This window comes from Drosophila novamexicana, unplaced genomic scaffold (assembly GCF_003285875.2).
Source record: "Drosophila novamexicana strain 15010-1031.04,08,12 unplaced genomic scaffold, DnovRS2.1 tig00000485-arrow-pilon, whole genome shotgun sequence".
In the NCBI taxonomy this organism is placed as follows: Eukaryota; Metazoa; Arthropoda; class Insecta; order Diptera; family Drosophilidae; genus Drosophila; species Drosophila novamexicana.
The window spans coordinates 5,024,748-5,046,638 of record NW_020824808.1 but is presented as its reverse complement, the minus strand read 5'-3'; the positions used below and the strand labels follow the sequence as shown (position 1 = coordinate 5,046,638).

The window sequence follows — 21,891 nt, the reverse complement described above, 5'->3', positions numbered from 1 at the left end:
ACAAGTTTTTTCGCTCTCTGCCTTTGCCGCAATTTTCTCGCAGGAAAACAGGCCCAGACGCAGTTTAATTCTCCCTTATCCACCAGTTCTCTTACACACACACACACACACACACACACACACACACACACACACACACACACACACACACAGACACGGCAGCTAGAAGCTTTAAAAGCGGCCGCTAAATGCGAAGCTCACATTCATGGAAATGAAGCGAGCAAAACAAAAACACGCAAGCGGAATAGTATGTATAGCATAGATGACAACAAAGTAAACAATAAAGCGCACATGCGAGAGAGAGAGAGAGAGAGAGTGAGTAGGGCTATGGCGGTGCGGGTGCACTACAAGTCACAAGCCGCTATGCAGACTGTTTCTTCTTTTTATTGTTCACTTTTCCGGTGTTGTGATTTGGCTGGGCTTTCGTTATTTACTTTGCTGTGGAGTTGCCTATGCTTCTTGTTGACATTATTATTGTTGTTGTTTTGAGACTTGCACATTCCGTCGGGCATTATTCTTTACGCTTGGCTGCAGTTCCTTAACGCCTCTGCAGCTAAAGCCCCCTATATGCGTATGCGTGTGTGCTCTGTTGCTTGAGAATTTTTATTAAATTTTTAAACGCCACCACATTTGTTGTTAATTTTTTTGCGGCTCTGTTCTTGAATGTCAAAATCAGAAATACCCAAAAAGAAAAAAAAAGAAATATTCATTATGACACAACAGCATTTATGTCTTGGCTTAAATTATGCAGCTATCATGGTCAGTGCAGCTGTCAAAGACCCAATCATAGCGATCCGCATTGCATGTTTCATTCCTCATACCCTAAAGCAATTAATGTAAATAAGCCTTTGGAGAGTACTGTACCAAGGTCTCAACCTACCCGTGGTAGCGTGAGGCAGCGTCGAAAACGCATGCACCGCCTGCCCGGCGCCTCGGAGCCCACCTGAGAAAACTCATATAAAGTTGGGCACAATAGAAGACCGCCCCAATCGCGGGGTACCGGCACTTCCTGCACCCGATCACTTCTGAAGAGATTGGCGAAATGCTCCTTGATCCTGCTGTAGATGCCGCTTCTTCTGCTTGGTATGCCGTGCATGCTTAGCTGCACTTCACGCGGATATCGGGCGAACTGCAACTGTGCCTGCAGAGCGCACACGGGACTGACATGTCCGGCAATGTGTACACTGCGTCTCATGTGCGGCCAAAAGAACTGCAGCGACACATGAGGATTGTTGGTGATCTCGCCCGTCAGGCGACTGCCCAGCGTCGTATAGAATGTAAGCCCAGCGGCATTTATCTGCTCGACGTTGGTCATTCGCGTGACAGGCTGCCCGGCCATATCCACGGTGGCCAAACAGGCCATGCGAGGCTCGCACCTTGGCTCCTCATTCAGAGCCATCGTCAGCCAGTGTTGCAGAATGGCATACGGCTCCCGGATGGCGATGCTTGTGGCACACTTCTGCAATTCTGGGCAGGTTTCCGATGCAACTCTGGCGGCCATCTTACGCATCGGACATTGTTTGCGGCTGCGGGGTGTCAGCAAATGCATCGCAGCTGCGACACCCCGAAGCCTCTGTTTTAAAGCTGGGCCCAGCTTCATTTGATCAAAAATTTTGATACTTACATGCCGAATATGTATAGAGAATTTTAAATATTTAGTTATGAAAGCTGAGGAAGAGGTAGAGACAATACCTATGAATTGAACAGTTCGCTTAGGATCCTTGCTTTAATTACAAGATTTATTTAAGATCGCCTTTTGGCGACGATATTTACGTGGGATCAATATACATGTTACTAAACATGTTTAATTAAATAGATTCAAATTTTTTGTATTATTAATTCATATATATTTTATTTGTTTAGAATATAATTGTGCTTTCAGACGTCTGTATTTAACGCTTCAACTTTCTGTAATAACTATGCCTTCGTTAGTAACTTTTACCCGTACATTTTTAAATCTTTTATAATTATGATATTTCAAATAACTTTCAAAAAGTTTTGCATATTCCTCATTACCAATTATTCTGGAAGACATTACAAATGCGCATCATCTACTATTCTTAGGTCTTGCTTCCCTTAGGGGGCCAAGCGCTCATAGACCCACCCGTTCTCTCCCTTGTGCACCAATTGATCATCGATCTCATCGGCTACTCCTTGGCCACGTCGAAAGCGTATGCGATCGTGTAGGCGATCCGTTTGTCCCTGCCAGAACTCTATGATACTGGGTCGCACCAGGTAGCCGCCCCAGTTGGGCAGCGGCACCTCGCCATCGGCTCCCAGTTTTGCTTTAATGCCCGCCTCCACCTCATCCAGGTAACTGCGTGAGGGTATGCGCTGACTCTGCGGACTGGCGGCGGCACCAATTTGACTCGCTCGCGGACGCTCGTGGAAGTACTTGAGGGATGCCTCGTGTGAAATCTTTTCGGCGATGCCCTCAATGCGCACGCTGCGACGCAGGGGCATCCAGTAGATGGCAATGGCCACATTTGCATTGCATGCAATATCCTCCGCCTTGCGACTGCCGTAGTTGGTGAAGAATGTGAAGCCCTCGAAGCTGGCCTCCTTGACGAGCACAAAACGATTGGAGGGTTTGCCCGAGGCATCCACCGTGGCCAAGGCAGCGGCATTTGGCTCTATGATCTCCTTGGTATTTAGGGCGGCATCCAGCCAGTCGCGAAATAGGCAAAACGGATCCTTTACCTTTATGTTCTGCTCCAGAAAAGCATCCTTGCGCTCGTTATATTTCATGCGCAGCGCTAAAATGTACATTATTATATATCCATTTCAAAGGGTTTGCGGCCAATCGAGTTCTCACCCGAAAGTTGATCAATGGAAGCCGCTTGACTCATCTTGCGCACAATTAGCAGTCGCCTCACTATGTTTTGGGTTGTGCAATAATTAATAGGCGTTGGTTTATTTAAAGAAACAGCAACGTACTTTTCGAAGGTCAAATTAAATTGTGAAACTAAAGTACTTAGATGATTATTTCGCTGCAATCTTGCGATATGATGCGATATGAGTAAAACAGCTGTTTACAGCAAGCGACAGTGCTGCCACACTGTTGAATTTGGTTGCTTGAAACGTGCTAAAAAATACCAAAACTAACTTCTGTGCAGCTGTTGTGTAAAGGAACTGCCGCGCTGCGCTAAGCCTAAAAGTACACCATAAAAAGTTGATTAAATTTTTTTTTTAATTTTAACTACTAGATAGAGTAATAATTAATATATATTTGTTCACATCATTTGACAGCTCTGCCAAAGAGTGATAAATAAACCGCCAAGCCGTGAACAAAAACAAGGCAGTTACGTTCTTGCATGCGTGTATATTTGTTGAGTGTGTGCATGTGTGTGAGAGAGTGAGAGAGCGCATGTCTATGCGGTGGCTTCCTCTGTTGGCTCAAGTCCCATCTGCCTTTCGTATACGAACAGAGAACAGAATAACTTCAACACGAGCGGCTGCTGGACGTGTGCGAAAGTAAAGCGCATAGTGTGCGAAACGCAAGCGAGAAAATATAGAAAAAGGCTAAAGCGGGGCATACACACAAACACTCAGGCACACACACACACATACACACACACACAGACAAGTAGAAATTAATGATACACAAATAAGTTGAATTCTAATACGCTAAAAATTGAAAAGCCTAACTCAATAAGAGTTGTTTATAGTAACGCTTGTTGTTTGGATTGTGCGTAAAAACGTTTTGCAATTTTGTGCAACAATAAAGTAGGTTAAATACGAAAGCTCTTCGAAAATTAATTCTTTGGAGGTCGGCTGCATGTGTGTATGCGGCGGGGCAGCAGTGAAAAAATGCAGTGTAGCAGCAAAAACAAAAACGAAGCAAAGCAAATGGCTTGATAGGCGACTAAATATATATAAATTTCAATTAATTTGAAAGATAACCAAAAGCGAACGTGATATTTTATACCTGTGGCCTGTTTTTAATCAAAGCCAAGCACACACTCACACGGACACACACGGAAACACTAAAACACACATACACACGCGACACACACGAACACACACGCAAAATATATAGCAATATATGCCCATTGAGTGCCTTATATCATTTGATAATAATCCACAAGGTGTCTACTATGCCGGACAGGAGTTATCTGGCGTTGTTGATCTTAGCGTCGATGCCACCAAGCGCATTAAAGGTAAGCAGATACCAAATAACCTACCCAAAACTAGCCTACCCTAACCCACTCCACTCCTTACTTCACACACACACGTGACTCACACGACTTCTGGGTAACGTGCCGCTTGGGTCATGTTCACATTTTAAATTTGCACTGAAAACCCATTTGAATTGCCGAAGGACACGCGCTGATGTCCTTATTAAATTGTATCTCTCAGCGGTCAAATATCAAACCTAACCTCACATATAATTGTCACCATTTTGAATGTGCTATGCAATTAATTGTTGTTGTTATTGTTGCTGTTGCCATTGTTGCTGTCGCATGTCCCTGCTGAGTTGACTCGTTGAGCTCGTTACCGTTATTTTCCCGTTGCACAGTTAGTTATTTGCCATTCTCCCTTTAGTTTCGTTTATGTTGTTGTTGTTGTCATTTTGTGTGGCGTCTGTTTTGGCATGCCGCCATTTTTTATTTATCCATGAACTCGTTAAAGGCGTGGCAAGTGCAATCCATTTCTTGTTGTTGTTGCCGTTGTCGTTGTCGTTGTAGATGATGACGATAAAGTTGTCCGTGTGCATTTTAATTTGTTGGTAATAAGTTTTGTCGTCTGACATTTCAGCTGATTCGTTTGCTGAAAGGGCCACTTAGGAGCAATGGAAATTTACGAAAACTTCATTTCCCACAAAATAAACTAGATTAAATACTAAGAGCTATTGGAGTACACCAATATTTTGTTTGACTCTGATATTATTGTTATTATTATTAATGCAATAAAAACTAGTATTATGAAGAAAGTCGAACTTTATTATCATTTGAATAATTGGTTTTATTTTAATTTTCATTCATTTAATTCAAACACTTATCCTACTTTCTCAATTTTTTACAGAGCTAAAAAAATAAAATAAATCAAGCTATATTTTTGTATAACCCAAAATTAAATACATACATATCTCCGAATTCAAAGCCTACATGAACGTGAACTCTTTAAAGTAACTCACACAACTTTTTATATGTATATTATATATTTATTAATATAAACGTTTTTCGATTATTAAAATGTTCTTTCCAATTTGTTATTTCTCCAAACTTGTTGCTGTACATTACATTAAAACATCTTCAATACAATTAGTCGTTATATTAAATTTACATCTAATTCTCTCCCTACTTAACTCTTTCTCTTTTCAGGCATTCATGTCACCGTCAGCGGTTATGCCAAGATACGCTGGATAAAAAAGGGATATCCGCGGGACAGCGAACGCGCCATGTGCCGTGCCTATCGATCGTATCTGTCATCGAGATCGTATGTCCTTGGCTCGTGTGCGGGCAACTCGTGCATCGATTGGCTAGCCGGCGAATATTCGTACACGTTTCATGTCATACTGCCCGACAATCTGCCCACATCCTTTGATGGCAAATATGGCCAGATACATTATGAGATCATAACGACTATCGAACGATCGGGTCGCTACCCTAAGGTGTTTAAGCTGCCATTTACCGTGATACAACCGTTGGATCTGAATGCAGATGCTATTTACAGGGTGAGCCACTCCCGAGCTAAATGTTTCTGAGTTTTAAACATTAAATATTGAAAAGGTGCCGCTGGAGATACTCGATCGCAAGCGCTTCTGGAGCTTTTGCTGCCCAACCGGGCCACTGACGGTCAAATTTTCAACACCCTATTGCGGCTATGCACCCGGCCAGAAGATACATTTTGTACTGTACATCAACAACGAGTCGTCGATCGATATGACCGAATGCGAAGTTAAGCTGAAGCAGGAGGTTAGCTATGAATCGCACGATCCGCAGCACGAGTATCGCTATGATAAGCATCTGATAGCTTTAAAGCAGTTCGGCAACGTGTTGCGCTGGTCGAGAAAAGTCTACAGGGGCTATTTGGATCTACCCTCGATACCGCCGACATCGGTGAAGCCGACCTGCCCCATTAGCGTTAACTATTCGATTAAGATCATTGTGAATCCAACCGAATTCCATTGGAAGCTGAAACTCAAAATACCGCTGACCATCGGAAGCATACCCATCATGGATGGACCCGATGCTCTGTTGCGATTTAATCGGCGGTTGCAGCAGCATCAAGTAGTTAGCCAACATTTCCAAATGTCAACGCAGCAGAACCAAAGGCAACGGCCACAGCAGCGAACCCAACCAAACAGCAGCAGCAACAACAGCAGCAGCAGCACCAACAACAATAACAACAACAACAGCAACAATCAGGCAACACAGGCCATGCAACGCTCGGGTGCAACACTGCCGGCCCAAACAAGTCCCTCATCAACGCCAACGACTGCCGCCCTAAGGCCCGCCATGCCAGCAATATTAGTAACCAGCGATAGCGATAGTCCCCCAGATTATATACCCATGAGTAAGACAAACAAACTGGAATAGCTATATAAGACCCAATAAATCCTTAGGAAACATGCACCCCCCTTTTTATAGTAGTAAAAGAAAGCTTTAGTCTACTTTGAGAATCAAAAAAGTGTTATGTATAGCCATACATTTTAATCCGATTGTTTCTACGGAAGCTTTATGATAAATAAATTTGCAATCGATAAACATTTTATAAAAAAAAATATAGTTTCCAACGTTTTTATCCAAGAAAAGTATTGCTAAGACCCAAGACTGTAGAAAATCCTCATAAAAACTTTGTTGCAAAACTTAAGAAATACCTTTGCACAAATTAAACCTAAGAAATATTTCCTATTATTCATTTTATATTCCATATTTCTAATATTGTCTAATATTGATCTTTATCATTAATTGCAGTGCCGCCCTCGTATGAAGATGCCATGGCGCTAAGCGAAAAATTTAGCGACGATATTGAATTCCTGACAAATGTTAGCATGAGCAGCATTATGTCCGCTCAGTGCGATGTAACAAGTGAGCGTGAGCCCTTTAAACCGCGTTACCCGGTCTATTATGATTATGAGACACCGACCATACCGCCCGGTAGTGATGATTCCACTGAATCCGACACATAAACCCAAATTGTTACAAAGAACTGTTGCAAAAAAGAAAAAAAACAAAAAATAATAACTCAAAAGCAAAGCAAAACTAATCAAATTGAATGGCTGAGTGGCATTTTATTCAAATTAATTTTTTTATTCCCTTCTATTTCAAAGTAGTTAGATCAAATATTTTTATAAGCTTAAGAACTGCAAAGTGTTGGGCTTTGATTTTGGGTAGCTTTATATAAAAAAGAGGCCTTATCACTGTCCGATTGCTATAAAGTTTTTTAATTCAATTTATACTGCAAGTGCCTGAAACTAAATATAACTTGAGATGTCCGCTTTAAAAACAACAACTAATTTTAAAAATTGTATAAAGGTTTTATACACACAATATACGTAGTTGAAGAGCCAGTATCTTTTTAATCAGTAAATTTTAGTATAAAAAATATAGAAGTTAATATTTAAATTGGCTAAAATTTTACAGATTTTTAAAGTCTGGTTTTGAACTCTTTGCTGTGTATATAAGTCTTATACATCTGCTTAGATATCATATATAAACTCCTTATCTGTTTTATCTGCTTCCATCCTTACCAAATTCTAGTTGTGGTTTTCGTGCTTTCCGATCTTCATATGAGCCAAATCTCAATGCTTTGCAGGGCATATTGAATAACATTTTATTCCTTAAAATTTAATTTTAAATTGCACGTCGAAAAAAGCAAATCATATATTCACACTAAGTATGTATGCCCCCTTGTTTCTTTTATTCATTAAACTTTCGAGAAATTTAAATTAAGCATATACATACATATATAAAAAAAAGTTATATATCATATATTCAAATTGATGTAATTTGTGCTTAGCAATTAAGTTTACAAAATTATTTAGTATCCAATAAGAGTTTGTCATAGCTTTATTCACTTCAATTAATTAGTTTGCATTTTTCTGGAAACAACTTACTTCTAGTTGTAAGCCAAACCGAAGGGTCTCACAGATATACTTAAATTGTACATTTATTCTCTTGTTACCGCTCCCCCATTCCCAAAAATACATGCAACATTTTGATGATTTCAACAACGAACAGAGACACTCTACAGTGAAACCTCGAATACACAATTTCGCTGTGGAGTGCAGCAGGAAGGGGTCTTGGCAACGGATGCAAATAGTGCGAATACCCATGGAACTGATGAGCCTATGAACTATGAGAAGAAATAATTGAAGAACAGCAACAACAATTTACATATTTAATCGAAAATCAAAAATAATCTCGGAAACACATTTAAAATTCATGGCGCGAATATAGTTTTTAAGTCTAATCTGATGAAATTCGTTTAACAGCATAATACAATAGATATTTTTGCAATATAACAATTATTCATGTAGTTGCGCGCATAAATTAATTGTAATTTATTTAACTTACATATGTAAAATCTATTTAATACTACTGTTTTTTATTATAATATATTTTTATTTCAAAATTATTTGTTCATTATTTTGAGTAACTTTCTTCCTAACTTCAACTTTAAGGGAATCATCTTGAATCAAATTTAAAATTAATTTTAATTGATTTTCTATTATTATGGCTGAAACTTTAAGAAAGAAAAATTATTAATAATTGTATGGCATCATACGATAATAAACTAATCACCGTAGTTAAACCCTACTTAGACAAACTTTTAGGCTTAAGCAAAGTATATAACAATTTGCACAATTTTAAATGTTTATAATGACTACGAAAAACTATACACAACACTCAAATTTACTGAATAAAAAATTATATTTCAATTTGTATTGATTTATGTCCAATCCTAACTAATTAAAAATACTAAAATTGTTCGTAAATTTATCTTATATATCTTAATTTAGTTAATTTTACAACTATTTCTATAATGCTAATGAACTCTGTGTACTTCCTCTAATTTGTAACCAGTCTAGCCAGTAGTACTCTTAAGAAATACTCTGTCTTCAATTCATTCAAATTAAACCAAAAATGGAACAATATACTATATAAATATATATATATATATATTATTATGTGTATATCCAATTCAAGTGTGTTTAAATTTTTGTCGTCTTTTTATGATTATTTGGTAACAAAAACGAAACTCATTTTATGGGAGCTCAATGAACTGTTTCAGACTGGATTTGCTTGGGTTGTTTGGTAGGTAAAGTATTTGCTTTAAAATAAATACAAACAAATAATTATTGTTAACGTTTTTTGCATACTTTGGAGCTCAATATAAGTATGATAACGAGCTCGTTGCTTTACTTCAATAAACGTTACTACTCACGCGATGTTGTTCACCCTTTGAAATATATTTGTAGATCGGGTATTATAATACGTTGTAAGTGTATGACATAGCAGTCAACTTAGATCATATCAAATAGATATATTTTAAGGCTGCAATACGAATGACGATGTATTCTTATAAAATTAATTCAATTATCTAAGAATCTATAGGCGCTATGGCTTAAAAAAAAGTTTATTACTTTGGGTGTAAGGTGTATTTTTAATTAGTTTTAGCACCTGTTTAACCGTAACAAGTAAGAGGTTCTAGTCGGGAGCTCCCGACTAGGGGATACCCTGAACCCTCTTCTTCCAACAAATGCATATATATATTCTATTTTAGAAGCTATATGTCAAGTTTGGTGACTCTAGCTCTTATTATTTACCAAAATTGCCCAAAAAACAGGATATCGATATCGATTTTTATCGATTGCTTGGAAACGGAGTAAGTTATCGATTATCGGAAACAAACTCGATCTGCGCGGGAGCTAGAAGCATCTACATCTAAAATTTCATAGATCGGCTCGGCTATTGATGCTGATCAAGAATATATATACTTTATGGGGTCGGAGTTGCTTCCTTCTGCCTGTTACATACATTTGGCTTTCGCACAAATACAATATACCCTTATACAAATTTTTAATGGGTTCAGGGTATAAAAATAGCCCTATGTAGGTCTAGCCGAACTCTAGAAGTTTTAAATCAAACTTGGCTTTTGGTTTTTTTTACTTAAAAGAATATTTATTATACTTGTTAAAACATTTCAGAAACTAATTTAAAATATATTGTATTCAATAAAATTGAAGCTTTAGGGCTTGACCCAGATATTATTTAAAATACATATAATTTAATTACTTTTTATCTTAAGGGCATGTACAAAGAATTGCTAAGTGTTAAGAGAGCATTTGTTTTTATATTAAAGCGCACCAGAAACTGATTTAAAATAAATATATTTGAAAATATAATATAATATAATATAATATAATATAATATAATATAATATAATATAATATAATATAATATTTAATATTCAACGAGCGAAAAGAGTATTAAGAAGAAAATATGTTATACATTTAATAAATCACTGAAATAATATATTTCATTTAAATAAATTGAATCTTTAGGGCACATAAAGTGTATAGTTAAGTCATTAAAGAATATTTGTTTCACTTTTTAAAACAACGTAGAAGGTATTTCTCGATCTTAAATAACATTCGGCTCACTTTAAATGGCTTCAGAAACAGATTGTTTTTAATAAAATATAATTTATATGGCGTGTACAAAGTATTAATAAGCCTAAGGCAATATTTGTTTTCTTTTAAAGCGCATAAGAAACCTGTTAAACAAATTAATTACATTTAATTAATTTTAATCTTTAGGGCGCGTACAGAGTATAACAAAGTCCTAAATAGTATTTACTTTTATTTTTGTGTTTAATAAAATTGAATGTCAGGGCGTGTACAGAGTATCGCTTTGGCTGTAAAACTCATCTAGGACACTTACATTTGAGAGCGATTATCCGTATAAAACCACTTTTAACTTTAAAAATCTCAAGCACTTTGCAGACTTTCTTTTTTCTTCAATTTGATGTAACTCCGAGCTTGTAGCAAGTGGTCGTCGAAGAAATTCCTATTTGTTTTTCGTTAAAAACAGGCGCAAAACTATTAGAACCTGTTTGTTTAGCCGCATTCAGGTTAGCAACGCAACTGGTTATTGTGCAAGTGCTGCGAAGAGCAGAGAGTTTCAACCAGAGACTTGGGCTAATCGCCAGTGAAATAATAATAATAAACAGAGTATACTTATATGTACTTATAAATAAAACTCAGCGAGCTTAGGCGCTGTCGTAAACTGAAATTATCTTTATATCGCGACAAGAACAAATTTCGTTCACAATTGAAGCAAAAAGTTTGCAACAGTTGTTATTGTGATTGTTGTTCGAGTCATTGTCGCTGTCACTCGCGCGCCGTCTGTCGAACAGATCGCACTTGAATTAGATCGCGTGCCGCGAAATAGGTTGAAGACAATTATTTTGAATACCCTCTAATTTTGAGAATTATGCCCATCGATTGTCAATTTAATTTGTCGCGTGCTTCAGCGGTTTATTACACTGGCGAACAAGTTTCTGGCTCGATTGCATTGAGCGCCAGTAAGAAACCGCTACAGCTGGAGGGTAAGTGGATTTCTGTCAATTGTCAAATGGCATTTTTGTGTTTTTCGGCGTTTGGTACAGGCAACTGATTAGATTTGATAACATTTGCCCCAACCCACATCCAGCTGTCAGCATCAGTTTAATTTGCCGCAGCGAAATTAGCTGGCGGGAGGCAGACTCCAGCTTGCCACTCATCGAACACAATGATAGCACAGCGGCCACTGAGCCCGGCCACATCTGTTATGTGGCCAACAAGACGCACTTGCAGCAGACGCAACAACTGCTCCAGACACTCAACCTGCCACCAGGCGACACACAGCGCTGCAGCTTTCAATTCGAGCTGCCGCACGACTTGCCGTGCAGCTGCCGTCTGCCACTGGGCGCGACTGGCTACACGCTGCACGTGACGCTGCAACGTCGTGGCAAGCATGACAAGCATTTTCAGCAGCGATTGTGCATTAGAAAGCGCATTGAACTAGTCGACTTGCGGCCTGCGTGCAGCACAAGTGCCACACTGAGGCTCAGCTTGCTGCGCAGCGTTTTTGCGCCCGGTCAACGTGTTGCCTATCAGCTGCATGCCACTGTGCCTGCCACATGCCAAACCCGTCTCTTGCAATCGATTACCTATCAAAGCCAACAGCCCGTGGCCAAGTCAAAGCGTGTGCAGCGCGTGCTGGACGAGAGTTGTGCCCTGGCCGCTGAACTGCATTTGCCACTGACGGCGCCCATTATGAGTCTGCCTGGCGAACCCATGGAGATCGCCTACTATTTGGAGACATGGAGCAGCTGCAGCGAGACTCTGAGATTGCCCTTGCTGGTGGGCACTGTTGCGCCACCTGTTGACGTCAAAGATAGCCCAACGGTCGGTACTTCGCTTGGTTTTGTTAATTTGGGTAAGTGTCTGAGTGCCTGACGCATGGTTAAGCAATCGTGCACACACAATTAATGCTCTTACAAAGGGTCATACAATTTAATTACTCACTTTGGTGCATTTATCTAGAATTGTAACACTTATAAATAAATTGTAAGGATCGACTAGTTAAAATAATCGAGTATCGACTATTCGGTTTTAGCAAACATTTAATTGCCTATTCCTAATTTAATATTATTATAATTATAACAAAAAAGTTTTCACTATAAATGTGTATTTGTAAGGGTATTTAATCTTCGCAAGCCACATTGTAACTTTTCTTTATTGTTTATTATATTTTCCAGCTTTGTGTGAAAATGATTTACTGTTTTCATCCATCAATCAGCTGACCCACAGCTGTTCCAGAGAATCGAGCGCCCCAAGTATTACCTGGCACGGGGAACACCTGAAATTGCTGCGGCGCCAAAAGAAACAGTCGTACGTGCGATTAGCTTTGCGGTTTTTCTATAAAAACATGTTGCCCACAGATAAGCGTCATTGTTGGGATCTCGAAGTATCCAATTAACATAAATGAGTACGTGCAGGTCTTTAAATATCTTTGAATGTTTTTACAGTTTTCATTAGGGTTATGCTTCTTTATTTATTTAATGTGATATGTTTTAACTGATTGAGAATCATTTCTTTTGATATAATTCTATCTAGCCTAGAGTAAAATTGATTCATATCTATCGTATATTAAGTTTTAGAAGCCAATCGAGTTAATATCTGAACAATATTTTAATATACTATTAAGTCTTGATAAATATAAGAATAAATTTTGAAAAAATTTGGTATATATTTTACATTACATTTTAAAGGCTAATTAAATTTGTTTTTCTTGTTTAATCATGTATCTTTAAAATTGCATTTAATTACAATTTAAAGTATTTCAGTAAAATAATACATTTGCGAACTTTCAATTATTCTTTGTTCGCGGATGGACCCTAATAAACTTAAAGATGCGTATATTAGTCAAATTGTTATAATGTTCCTCTTCTTCCAACATCAAATGCATATATACATTCTATTTTAGAAGCTATATGTCAAGTTTGGTGACTCTAGCTATTATTATTTACCAAAATTGCCCAAAAACAGGATATCGATATAGATTTATCGATTGCTTGGAAACGGAGTAAGTTATCGATTATCGGAAACAAACTTGATCTGCGCAGGCCCTAGGAGCATCTACATCTAAAATTTCTAGTATCTAGCTCTTATAGGATCTGAGATCCTTGCGTTCATACATACGGACGGACGGACGGACAGACGGACATGGCTAGATCGACTCGGCTATTGATGCTGATCAAGATCAGGGTATAAAAAGGATTATAATACCATAATAATAATAGTTATAATAATCATGATAATAATGAGAATAATAATCATGAATATAATTATAATAATAATAATAATATTAATAATACAAACATTAATAATAATAATAATAATAATAATACTAAGAATAATTCCAATAATAATAATAAAAGCTAATAAAACGAGAAAAAAAGGCTATCTTCGGCTTATAGTGCTTTGCCCGTATCTAAGTAGCACAGGGAAAATAGTTAATGCCTAGTTTGGGCAAGATATCTTAATAAACAAAATGTTTTTTCATACAAAAACTTAATTTTCGACCGATCGTTGCTATGGCAGCTATATGATATAGTGGTCCGATCTTAATAGGATTTTGCATATATATGATGAGTAAAGTAAAACTAATAAATGCTAAGTTTGGTCAAGATATCTTGGTAAACAAAATGTTATTTCATACAAAAACTTAATTTTCGACCGATCGCTCCTATGGCAGCTATATGATATAGTGGTCCGATCCAGCTGGATTTCACATATGTGCTGCGTGCAACAGAAAGAGGGACTTCTGCAAAATTTCATTAAGATAGCTTTAAAACTGAGAGATTAGTTCGCATAGAAACAGACAGACGGACATGGCTTTATCGACTCGGCTGTTGTTGCTGATCAAGAATATATATACCTTATGGGGTCGGAGATGTCTCCTTCTATGCGTTACACATTTCACGTCAAAATTATAATACCCTCTGCAAGGGTATAAAAATTATATGTCTTCTAATAATCAAAACAATAACATTAAGCATCAATAACTCCTGCTGCTTTTTTTAAATAGAACCAGTTGAGTTCTCATTGAATTTAATGCTTCCATAAACCCACTTAGGCCAAAATCTATTTATGGTCCTTGTTGTTGTGCCCTAATCAAATAGGCGAAGCCATATTGTGGGAACGGGTCAAGGCGAGCTCGTTGCCGCAATTATCTACAGTAAATTGAGTCAATCGAGTGCGTGGGCTATCTGAAGAGCTCCGCAAGTGCTGAGTAATGCTGTTAATTGTTGTTGCCACATTTTGTGGCACCAATAGTGTGCAGCTCATTTAAATCGAATGCGTGCAGGCTTTAGGCTGCACTTATTGCCGCCAAAAATATACAAATTTACAGATTTGGCCACGATATATGAAAAACGTACGCCAAAATCGAAGAAAAAAACAAACAAACAGAGCGCCGCTGACCTCGCCATTGAGGACATGGCGGCGCAGTTATTGTTGTTTGGGGCTCAGCCTTTAAGGGTGGCAGTCAAACAAAGAAACTGAAAGGCCCCAAGCCACAAAGCATTGCTCCATTTGGTAACGTTTTAGCTTTGAAATATTTGACCAGAAGCAGACAGTAGACGGTTACACAGACGCATGGCGCCAACTTATTGATTCGCGCCCCTCTCCCTGCACCCCCGCAGGCGTACTGTCTTGGCAAAAGCGAAAGCACGGCCGGATGCTGCGAGCAAGCGAGAGAACAAGAGGCCCGAGAATATACTGAAACGCACAGACGCACAACACAAAGGCGGTGCTCAGTGCGCGTCTGGCTGTGCCAAAGTTCAGTTGAGTTTTAATATCCTGTTCCTTGTTGTCTGTTGTCTGTTGGCTGTGATGTGAAGTGCATCCTCGTATTAGCCATGCCCACCACCTGTGTTTTTCAGCTGGATCGCCTGAATCCCGTCTATAACAGCGGCGAATACATCAGCGGACGCATTCTGCTGCGCACGGACAAGGTGAAGCGCGTGAATGGTGGGTGTTGCCCCATTTGGATACCCATTCCAGACCAGCTCAATATGATGCCTGTTGTTATTCCCTGCAGCTGTCTATGTAACCCTGGAGGGTGAGGCCAAGGTGCAGTGGTCCATGAGTGGCAAAACTGAGACATCCAACTATTCGGGCCATCAGCAGTATCTGCACACACGGACCAATGTCTTCGATAACTCCCTGTTCCGTGCCGGGGTACATGTTTATGTGTTGACCCTGCGCATACCCCCAGACTGCCCTAGCACCTGTAAGGGTCCGTATGGTTACATTGCGTACAATATCTCACTGACCATTGACAAGCCCTGGGGCTTCGATGAGATCTTTCGCAAACCCATTATGGTCGTTCAGACATTGGATCTTAACTATAACTCGGAGTTCGCGGTAGGTTTTTCGAATGTGGCAATTAAGTGCAAAGGAACGTGGCAAGAAAAAATAATTTTTCATTAAAGCTCAATATGTATGTGTGTGTGGTGCGATAAAATATGGAAGTCAAGAGTAGAACAAGAAACATGAATTGTATTTGGCTTGACAAAACATTTAAATATTGCTCCGATGGAGCTTACATGACAAAGTATTTGTAAGAAAACAGGAATAGTTGCCGAAGTTTAAATACTATTATAGATATGAACAAGGCGTTTGTGCAGCACGATTATCGATTAATCATTGGAACAATAGAGGATATACGGTCCGATTTTGATAAGATTTTGCTTATATGTCAGATGCATACTCAGGGAAATAATGACTATTAGTAAGATTTGGCAACTTATTGAGAAGATATAGTGAAATTCAAAAGAGTACCTTTAAACGATATTTTTTCCATAAAATGTTTGAAATTGTTAATTGATAAAATTGTTAAGATATCTACCAGCCTTACGGCATTGTCGTCAAAGTTAGCCCTTTTCCACTTTTGAGCTACCTGCAATTAAAAAAAAGATCTTCCCCAAAATTAAATCGAGAAAGCGTCGTGAGAACCTGACAAAGAAAATATTTGTAATATGGATTTGTACTTGTCTAGAGGCTCAGAACATGTTATATGTCATATTCGATGATTTCAAAGATTGCGCATTAAGCCCTGTAAAATATCCAATATTTTGTTCACAAGGATTTTTCGATTCCTTGCCACAGCTTCCCGTCAAGGATGAGAACATTAAATACCTCTGCCACTGGCCCTGCATCTCCGGACCAATTAGCTCCAGCTTGGCACTGCCCGCATCTGGATTTACGCCCCTGCAGGAGGTGCCATTCAGCGTGGAGGTGGACAACCAATCGCCGCACTATGATATTATTGGCCTTGAGGTGTCCATAAAGCAACATTTTGTGTTCCTCTCGCGCAAGCCGGTCAAACGGAACTTCTACACGAAAACGCTCTGCAAGGATATCATCACAGATCGCACCTTGAGGCTGTCCAAGAGGGTGTATGAGTCGAGCATCTGTGTGCCCATGGATACGGCCCGTTCCACACTAAATCCCAACTACATAGTATTCCTGCACTATACGCTGCAGGTCAAGCTGAAGACGGGCTACTTTCACTACGATACGGATTTGTCTGTTCCCATTGTGGTGGGCACCACGCCATTGCAGCATTTGCGTGCCACTGTGCGCACCCAGCAGCCGGCGCGACGCACTACGACGCCGGAGCGACAGCGCCTGATTGAGCGGGTGCAGCCGCGACCCGCAACGGTGGAGGAGGAGACGCCACAAGAAACTGAGGCGGCAGCTGATGAGACGCATCAGGTGGTGGAGGATGATGAGCCACCCTCGTATGATAGTTGCCGTGAGTGTATAGTTGAAGAATATGCTGCATGCCACAGTACATTTATTTTCTCTTGCCGCAGTGCCGCCTTCCTTTAGCTTTGCCACCTTGGGTGGCAGCCAGCCAACGCTGGAGAGTCAGCCGCGTGTACACCTGCCCAAATTTCCGGGCTTTAGCACATTTATAGGCGCGGCGCCCGCGCATGACTTGATCTTGGAGGACTCCGGACTGGATATGCATTACTATCGTTCCTATGGCTCACTCGATACGGATCACACGGGTCGCAGCCTGGATACCTTTGGCTCGCTATGTGGCCCCATTTCCGACCCGAGCGAGTCGGAGCAGCAGGAGCTACTGGCCGTGCTCGATGTCACGGCCCAGGTGCATCAGCCGGCGCCGCTGCAAACACAGGCGGAGCATCAATTCTAAATGCAAGTGTCTTAAGCAGAAACCCTGGTGGTATACTACGTAAGATTGTACTAGACTTAAGTGTTCAGAGATAGATAAATGAAATATTTTTTCGAGTGTATCATTATCCGTCTTATTGGAAGCGCTCATAGCTCATATAACTATACTTTACTGCCATCCAAAATTCAAATTTATTCCAAGCGAACTTATTATGTGCCAACAAAGTTTTTTAGCATATTATTCCATGGCTTTTTACATGCATATTTACGATTATACGATAATATAAAAAAATGACTTGGCTATATAGTTTTACATAATGTATTTAAGCTAAGACTAACGTGTTCATAATTGGAAAATAAATTCGTATACAAACACAAATGCCAAGATCTAACATTAGCTTATTATGATGTGCTTTATTTGGAAAACAAAGGAAATTTATTTCCGAATTTGCAACTTTCGACGACCAATATCTTTGATATTTACTTATAAGTATTTTACTATTCATTTAATCTTAACGTAAATATAATTGAAAATTTTCTAACATTTTTATTCGAGAAAAATGCATTTTTTTAAATATATCTCTAATCTTAATATATTATTGCTGGACAATATAGGAGTTAGCATAAAACACAATTTTAGAAATGATGCCAAGCGCTCTTCATTTTCTGCCAAAACGTATTATGTCAAAATAATAAAATTTAGATTGCCTTACTTAGAATTCAAACAATCATGATTCACGTTATATATTATATTCACATTCTAATTTTTGTCCCCTAGGTCTGATATGTGCTGTACATTTTTAGAGAATTTTTTTTTCGAATTTTTTGTTAAATTATAATATATAATATTATTTGTTAAATATAAGTGCCGAAAAAGTAGAAATGCTACTTTTATATACATTTGTAGGATTTCTATATTTCTTTCAAAACTCACTGTCAAAAATTAGAAAATTAACTAATTCCTTCGCAACTTCCGCTCGTCAACTTCCAGTTACAAGAACTATTTTCCATATTTCCTATAAGAGTTTAATTTTCCGTAAATATGTAATATTAACAAGTAAGAGGTTCTAGTCGGGAGCTCCCGACTAGGGGATACCCTGAACCCTCTTCTTCCAACATCAAATGCATATATATATTCCATTTTAGAAGCTATATGTAAAGTTTTGGTGACTCTCATTATTTACCAAAATTGCCCAAAAAACAGGATATCGATATCGATTTATCGATTGCTTGGAAACGGAGTGAGTTATCGATTATTGGAAACAAACTCGATCAGCGCGGGAACTAGGAGCATCTACAGTCTCTAGCTCTTATAGGTTCTGAGATCCTTGCGTTCATACATACGGACGGACGGACGAACGGACGGACGTACGGACAGACAGACGGACATGGCTAGATCGACTCGGCGATTGGTGCTGATCAAGAATATAAATACTTTATGGGGTCGGAAATGCTTCCTTCTGCCTGTTACATACATTTGGATTTTGCACAAATACAATATACCCTTATACCCATTTTTAATGGGCTCAGGGTATAAAAACGAATTTCACACGGAATCACATTTAAGTTAGGGTTTGCACTCTACGAGCTAAGCACCTGTTGAAATAACAAGTTTTTCAGTTATTTCTAGGAATATTTTTTCAAAAATGTTAGACATAATTTTTTGGAAATATATTTGTTTCATCCATAGCTACAAATATATATAGTGTGTACAGTGTGTTTGAATATGTATTTATATTTATTAGTCTGTTTAGCTTAGCCTGAATGTATGCAACGCCTGGCAACTATCGCGCGTCAGGCGGGTCGCGTATTTAATTAAATTTGCTAATTGTTTATGACAAGTAAGTGCTCTGCGTTTGCAATCGCAGCAGGGCCACAGACCCCGTATGGGCGATTAGATAAACATACAAATAACACTTGGCCAACATGTTGAATGCCGATAAGATCCGCAACGCTGGCCCGCTTAATAGGCCAAACATTTGTCCAGAGTTTGGCAGACAGCGCGCGCCAGTCAACCGGTAAAGAATTGTTTCACAATGAGCCAAATCTGTGACCTGCACTTGGAGCGGCCCAGTGGGGTCTATTATGCCGGCGAGACGGTCAACGGTCAAATCTATTTAACCCTGCCGGAGCGGGCACTAATCAAAGGTGAGTCATGCCGTGCGCCCAGGCGATAAGGCATGAATCATGCGTTGATCAAACCAATTTGAACGAAAGCCATCTGAAAGATAAGCAAATGCATTTTTTATGTGTATATATAATTTACAGCTATCGCCCTGGAATCGAATGGCTATGCGTGCAGCTCCTGGCTGAAGCCGCAAAAGCAAAAAAAACAAAAGTCCAGGGGCAAGCCACAGGTGCTCAAGCCGCCCATTGCTTTTGGCCAGCGTGTGGATTACTTTGCCAAGGTGGATTACTTTGTTGGCTCGGAGGCAGCGCTGCCGCAGCTGATGGCAGCGGGCGCCTATAGATACGATTTCAGTGTGCAGCTGCCGCAGAGCTGCCCCAGCAGCTATGAAGGCGCACATGGACACATACGCTACACGCTCCAGCTAAGCTTGCAACGCAGTGCGGAGCTGCCACCGGAGCCGGCTTTGACACTCCGATTGCAGCTGCTGCAGCGCTGTGAGTTGAATCAGCAGCCAGGCCAGCTGCTGACACCCTGCGAGGTTACCGCCTTGGAGCAGACACCCTCGCTCAAGTTCTGGCAGCGACCGCTGCAACTGCAGCTGGACATTCCCCGTACTGGCTACGAGCCGGGCATGGGCATCTCGGTGCACGTGCGGCTGCACAATGCGCAGCAGCTGCCCCTAAAGGCCATCATCTACAAGCTGAATCTGGTCAGTACGCATGTCGGCTGGCAGCAGGACAAGCCGAAGCATGTGGCCAGCCAGGTGGAACGTCGCTATCTAGTCAGCAGCAGCCATCAGCTGAACACTTGTCCACGCAACGAGCTGCTCAATTTTCAGCATTTGCACACGTTGCAAGTGCCACAGACCCCGCCCTCACTGAGCGCCGCCGCCTGCGCCTGCCTACAGCTCAGCTACGAGGTGGAAGTCCTCGTGCAGACCAATCTTCCAGATCGTTTTATTGCGGCCCAACTGCCGATTATTATTTACCAGACGCCGACCATGCAGGCGGGCCTTAAGCAGGATCCGGGCACGTCTCGTTCTCTGGGCGAGCTACAGGCAGTGGGCGTAGCCGGCGCATCCACTCGAACGCCCGAAGCTGGCAACTTTGCCACAGCTGCGCCCAATTTAAGCGCCTCCATGAGCTCTCTGGGTGAGCTGAGCAGCAGTTGTTCTTAAATAAAATGTATTAATTTGTATTTTTTTTGTAGCTTCCAAGTTCCGTGAAGCCGAATTCATGGTGGCCACCAATCTGAACAGGGATAAACACGCCATGTCCGGGGAACAGATTGATTTCAGACCACGGTATCTGTACTACGAAATGGATCATGCTGAAACCGAAAAAGTGCTCTAAAGAGCATGCAAATATATTTATGTAATATTATTCTATTTATAAACGTACCTGTATTTTGTTTTTTTTTTTTGTCAATACATGTAATTTTACTTTATTCAATTTAATAGAGTTCTTGCCTTTTGGAGGGTAGCTTGGCGCCGTGCGTCTGATTTGATTCTCGAAATGTTTCTTAATATAAAATTAGAAATATTAAAAGAACACAATAAAATTATATATTATATATCGTACAGAAATCATATAAAAACGAAATTGTTTAACTTTTTATTTTAATAAGTTAAAGATCGCACCTCGAGTCAGCGCACTAAATATTTTGTGTATAAGCTATATATATTTAAATAATAACTTATTTCTTCTAAGTAGAGCTCGAAATATATTTGGGAAAAGAGTTCTATAGTTCGTTAAATATATTAAAACAAGATTGCTTAGTTTCAGATTTCAGTAAATTAGAGCTTTGATCTCGAATCAGCAAACTGAATATTTTAAATAATGTTATATTCTTGCTTTCTTCTAAGTAAAACCCGAGATTTATTTGGCAAAATCAAAATAGTTCGATAGTTCGTCCACCAGCTTTCAGTCCTTTGATTCAGTTAGAGAATTCTCCTTTGTAAATCCTTCACATCTTTGTTGTGCCACATAATTTCTACATTTAAAATGCTACAAACCTATTTTACATTAACAATCTTTCGTTCTACTAAAAATATTGC

The 21,891-nt window shown here is 39.6% G+C and overlaps 6 protein-coding genes across 9 annotated transcripts; 4 read left to right on the top strand and 2 right to left on the bottom strand.

The window, feature by feature from the left end:
• Positions 1–287: 287 nt before the first annotated feature.
• LOC115761735 (pyridoxine/pyridoxamine 5'-phosphate oxidase) lies at positions 288–1,652 on the bottom strand. Its single transcript, XM_030703620.1, has 2 exons — positions 881–1,652; positions 288–822 (listed from the first exon to the last, which is right to left on the bottom strand). The coding sequence occupies exons 1-2, from the start codon at positions 1,598–1,600 to the stop codon at positions 739–741; spliced, it is 804 nt and encodes a 267-aa protein (XP_030559480.1). The 5' UTR covers positions 1,601–1,652; the 3' UTR covers positions 288–738.
• A 171-nt stretch (positions 1,653–1,823) lies between these two features.
• Positions 1,824–3,188, bottom strand: LOC115761379 (pyridoxine/pyridoxamine 5'-phosphate oxidase). The gene is made up of 3 exons (XM_030703130.1): positions 2,938–3,188; positions 2,816–2,875; positions 1,824–2,756 (listed from the first exon to the last, which is right to left on the bottom strand). Coding segments are annotated over exons 1-3 (741 nt in total). The 5' UTR covers positions 2,939–3,188; the 3' UTR covers positions 1,824–2,076.
• An 87-nt stretch (positions 3,189–3,275) lies between these two features.
• LOC115761377 (arrestin domain-containing protein 17) lies at positions 3,276–8,535 on the top strand. Of its 4 annotated transcripts, XR_004017736.1 has the most exons (6): positions 3,276–4,160; positions 5,325–5,677; positions 5,733–6,519; positions 6,921–7,336; positions 7,707–7,842; positions 8,187–8,244. XR_004017736.1 is itself a non-coding variant. In XM_030703129.1 (5 exons), exons 1-5 carry the CDS (start codon positions 4,046–4,048, stop codon positions 8,315–8,317), a joined length of 1,500 nt encoding a protein of 499 aa, XP_030558989.1. In that variant the 5' UTR covers positions 3,276–4,045; the 3' UTR covers positions 8,318–8,535. The 4 variants fall into 4 exon arrangements, 2 of the variants coding, with proteins under 2 accessions (XP_030558989.1, XP_030558988.1); XR_004017735.1 differs by having other exon boundaries at positions 6,921–7,842; positions 8,187–8,247; XM_030703129.1 differs by lacking the exon at positions 7,707–7,842 and having other exon boundaries at positions 6,921–7,034; positions 8,187–8,535.
• A 2,840-nt stretch (positions 8,536–11,375) lies between these two features.
• On the top strand, positions 11,376–13,164 carry LOC115761475. The gene is made up of 3 exons (XM_030703242.1): positions 11,376–11,559; positions 11,664–12,431; positions 12,754–13,164. The coding sequence occupies exons 1-3, from the start codon at positions 11,445–11,447 to the stop codon at positions 12,972–12,974; spliced, it is 1,104 nt and encodes a 367-aa protein (XP_030559102.1). The 5' UTR covers positions 11,376–11,444; the 3' UTR covers positions 12,975–13,164.
• A 2,253-nt stretch (positions 13,165–15,417) lies between these two features.
• Positions 15,418–17,726, top strand: LOC115761513 (arrestin domain-containing protein 3). Its single transcript, XM_030703282.1, has 4 exons — positions 15,418–15,529; positions 15,600–15,925; positions 16,670–17,318; positions 17,380–17,726. The coding sequence occupies exons 1-4, from the start codon at positions 15,418–15,420 to the stop codon at positions 17,724–17,726; spliced, it is 1,434 nt and encodes a 477-aa protein (XP_030559142.1).
• A 1,949-nt stretch (positions 17,727–19,675) lies between these two features.
• On the top strand, positions 19,676–21,222 carry LOC115761447 (arrestin domain-containing protein 17). The gene is made up of 3 exons (XM_030703214.1): positions 19,676–19,852; positions 19,973–20,986; positions 21,045–21,222. The coding sequence occupies exons 1-3, from the start codon at positions 19,741–19,743 to the stop codon at positions 21,185–21,187; spliced, it is 1,269 nt and encodes a 422-aa protein (XP_030559074.1). The 5' UTR covers positions 19,676–19,740; the 3' UTR covers positions 21,188–21,222.
• The last annotated feature ends 669 nt before the right edge of the window (positions 21,223–21,891 follow it).

Coding starts and splice junctions, on each gene's coding strand:
- LOC115761513 (XM_030703282.1), top strand. CDS start 15,418: ATGCCCACCACCTGTGTTTTTCAGCTGGATCGCCTGAATCCCGTCTAT. Junction 15,530..15,599: donor CAAGGTGAAGCGCGTGAATG/GTGGGTGTTGCC, acceptor TATTCCCTGCAG/CTGTCTATGTAACCCTGGAG. Junction 17,319..17,379: donor ACCCTCGTATGATAGTTGCC/GTGAGTGTATAG, acceptor CTCTTGCCGCAG/TGCCGCCTTCCTTTAGCTTT.
- LOC115761447 (XM_030703214.1), top strand. CDS start 19,741: ATGAGCCAAATCTGTGACCTGCACTTGGAGCGGCCCAGTGGGGTCTAT. Junction 19,853..19,972: donor GGAGCGGGCACTAATCAAAG/GTGAGTCATGCC, acceptor TATAATTTACAG/CTATCGCCCTGGAATCGAAT. Junction 20,987..21,044: donor CGCCTCCATGAGCTCTCTGG/GTGAGCTGAGCA, acceptor TTTTTTTTGTAG/CTTCCAAGTTCCGTGAAGCC.
- LOC115761379 (XM_030703130.1), bottom strand. Junction 2,757..2,815: donor TTCCATTGATCAACTTTCGG/GTGAGAACTCGA, acceptor TGTACATTTTAG/CGCTGCGCATGAAATATAAC.
- LOC115761377 (XM_030703128.1), top strand. CDS start 4,046: ATGCCCATTGAGTGCCTTATATCATTTGATAATAATCCACAAGGTGTC. Junction 4,161..5,324: donor TGCCACCAAGCGCATTAAAG/GTAAGCAGATAC, acceptor TTCTCTTTTCAG/GCATTCATGTCACCGTCAGC. Junction 5,678..5,732: donor ATGCAGATGCTATTTACAGG/GTGAGCCACTCC, acceptor AATATTGAAAAG/GTGCCGCTGGAGATACTCGA.
- LOC115761735 (XM_030703620.1), bottom strand. CDS start 1,600: ATGAAGCTGGGCCCAGCTTTAAAACAGAGGCTTCGGGGTGTCGCAGCT. Junction 823..880: donor GCTGCCTCACGCTACCACGG/GTAGGTTGAGAC, acceptor TAATTGCTTTAG/GGTATGAGGAATGAAACATG.
- LOC115761475 (XM_030703242.1), top strand. CDS start 11,445: ATGCCCATCGATTGTCAATTTAATTTGTCGCGTGCTTCAGCGGTTTAT. Junction 11,560..11,663: donor GAAACCGCTACAGCTGGAGG/GTAAGTGGATTT, acceptor ACCCACATCCAG/CTGTCAGCATCAGTTTAATT. Junction 12,432..12,753: donor GCTTGGTTTTGTTAATTTGG/GTAAGTGTCTGA, acceptor TATATTTTCCAG/CTTTGTGTGAAAATGATTTA.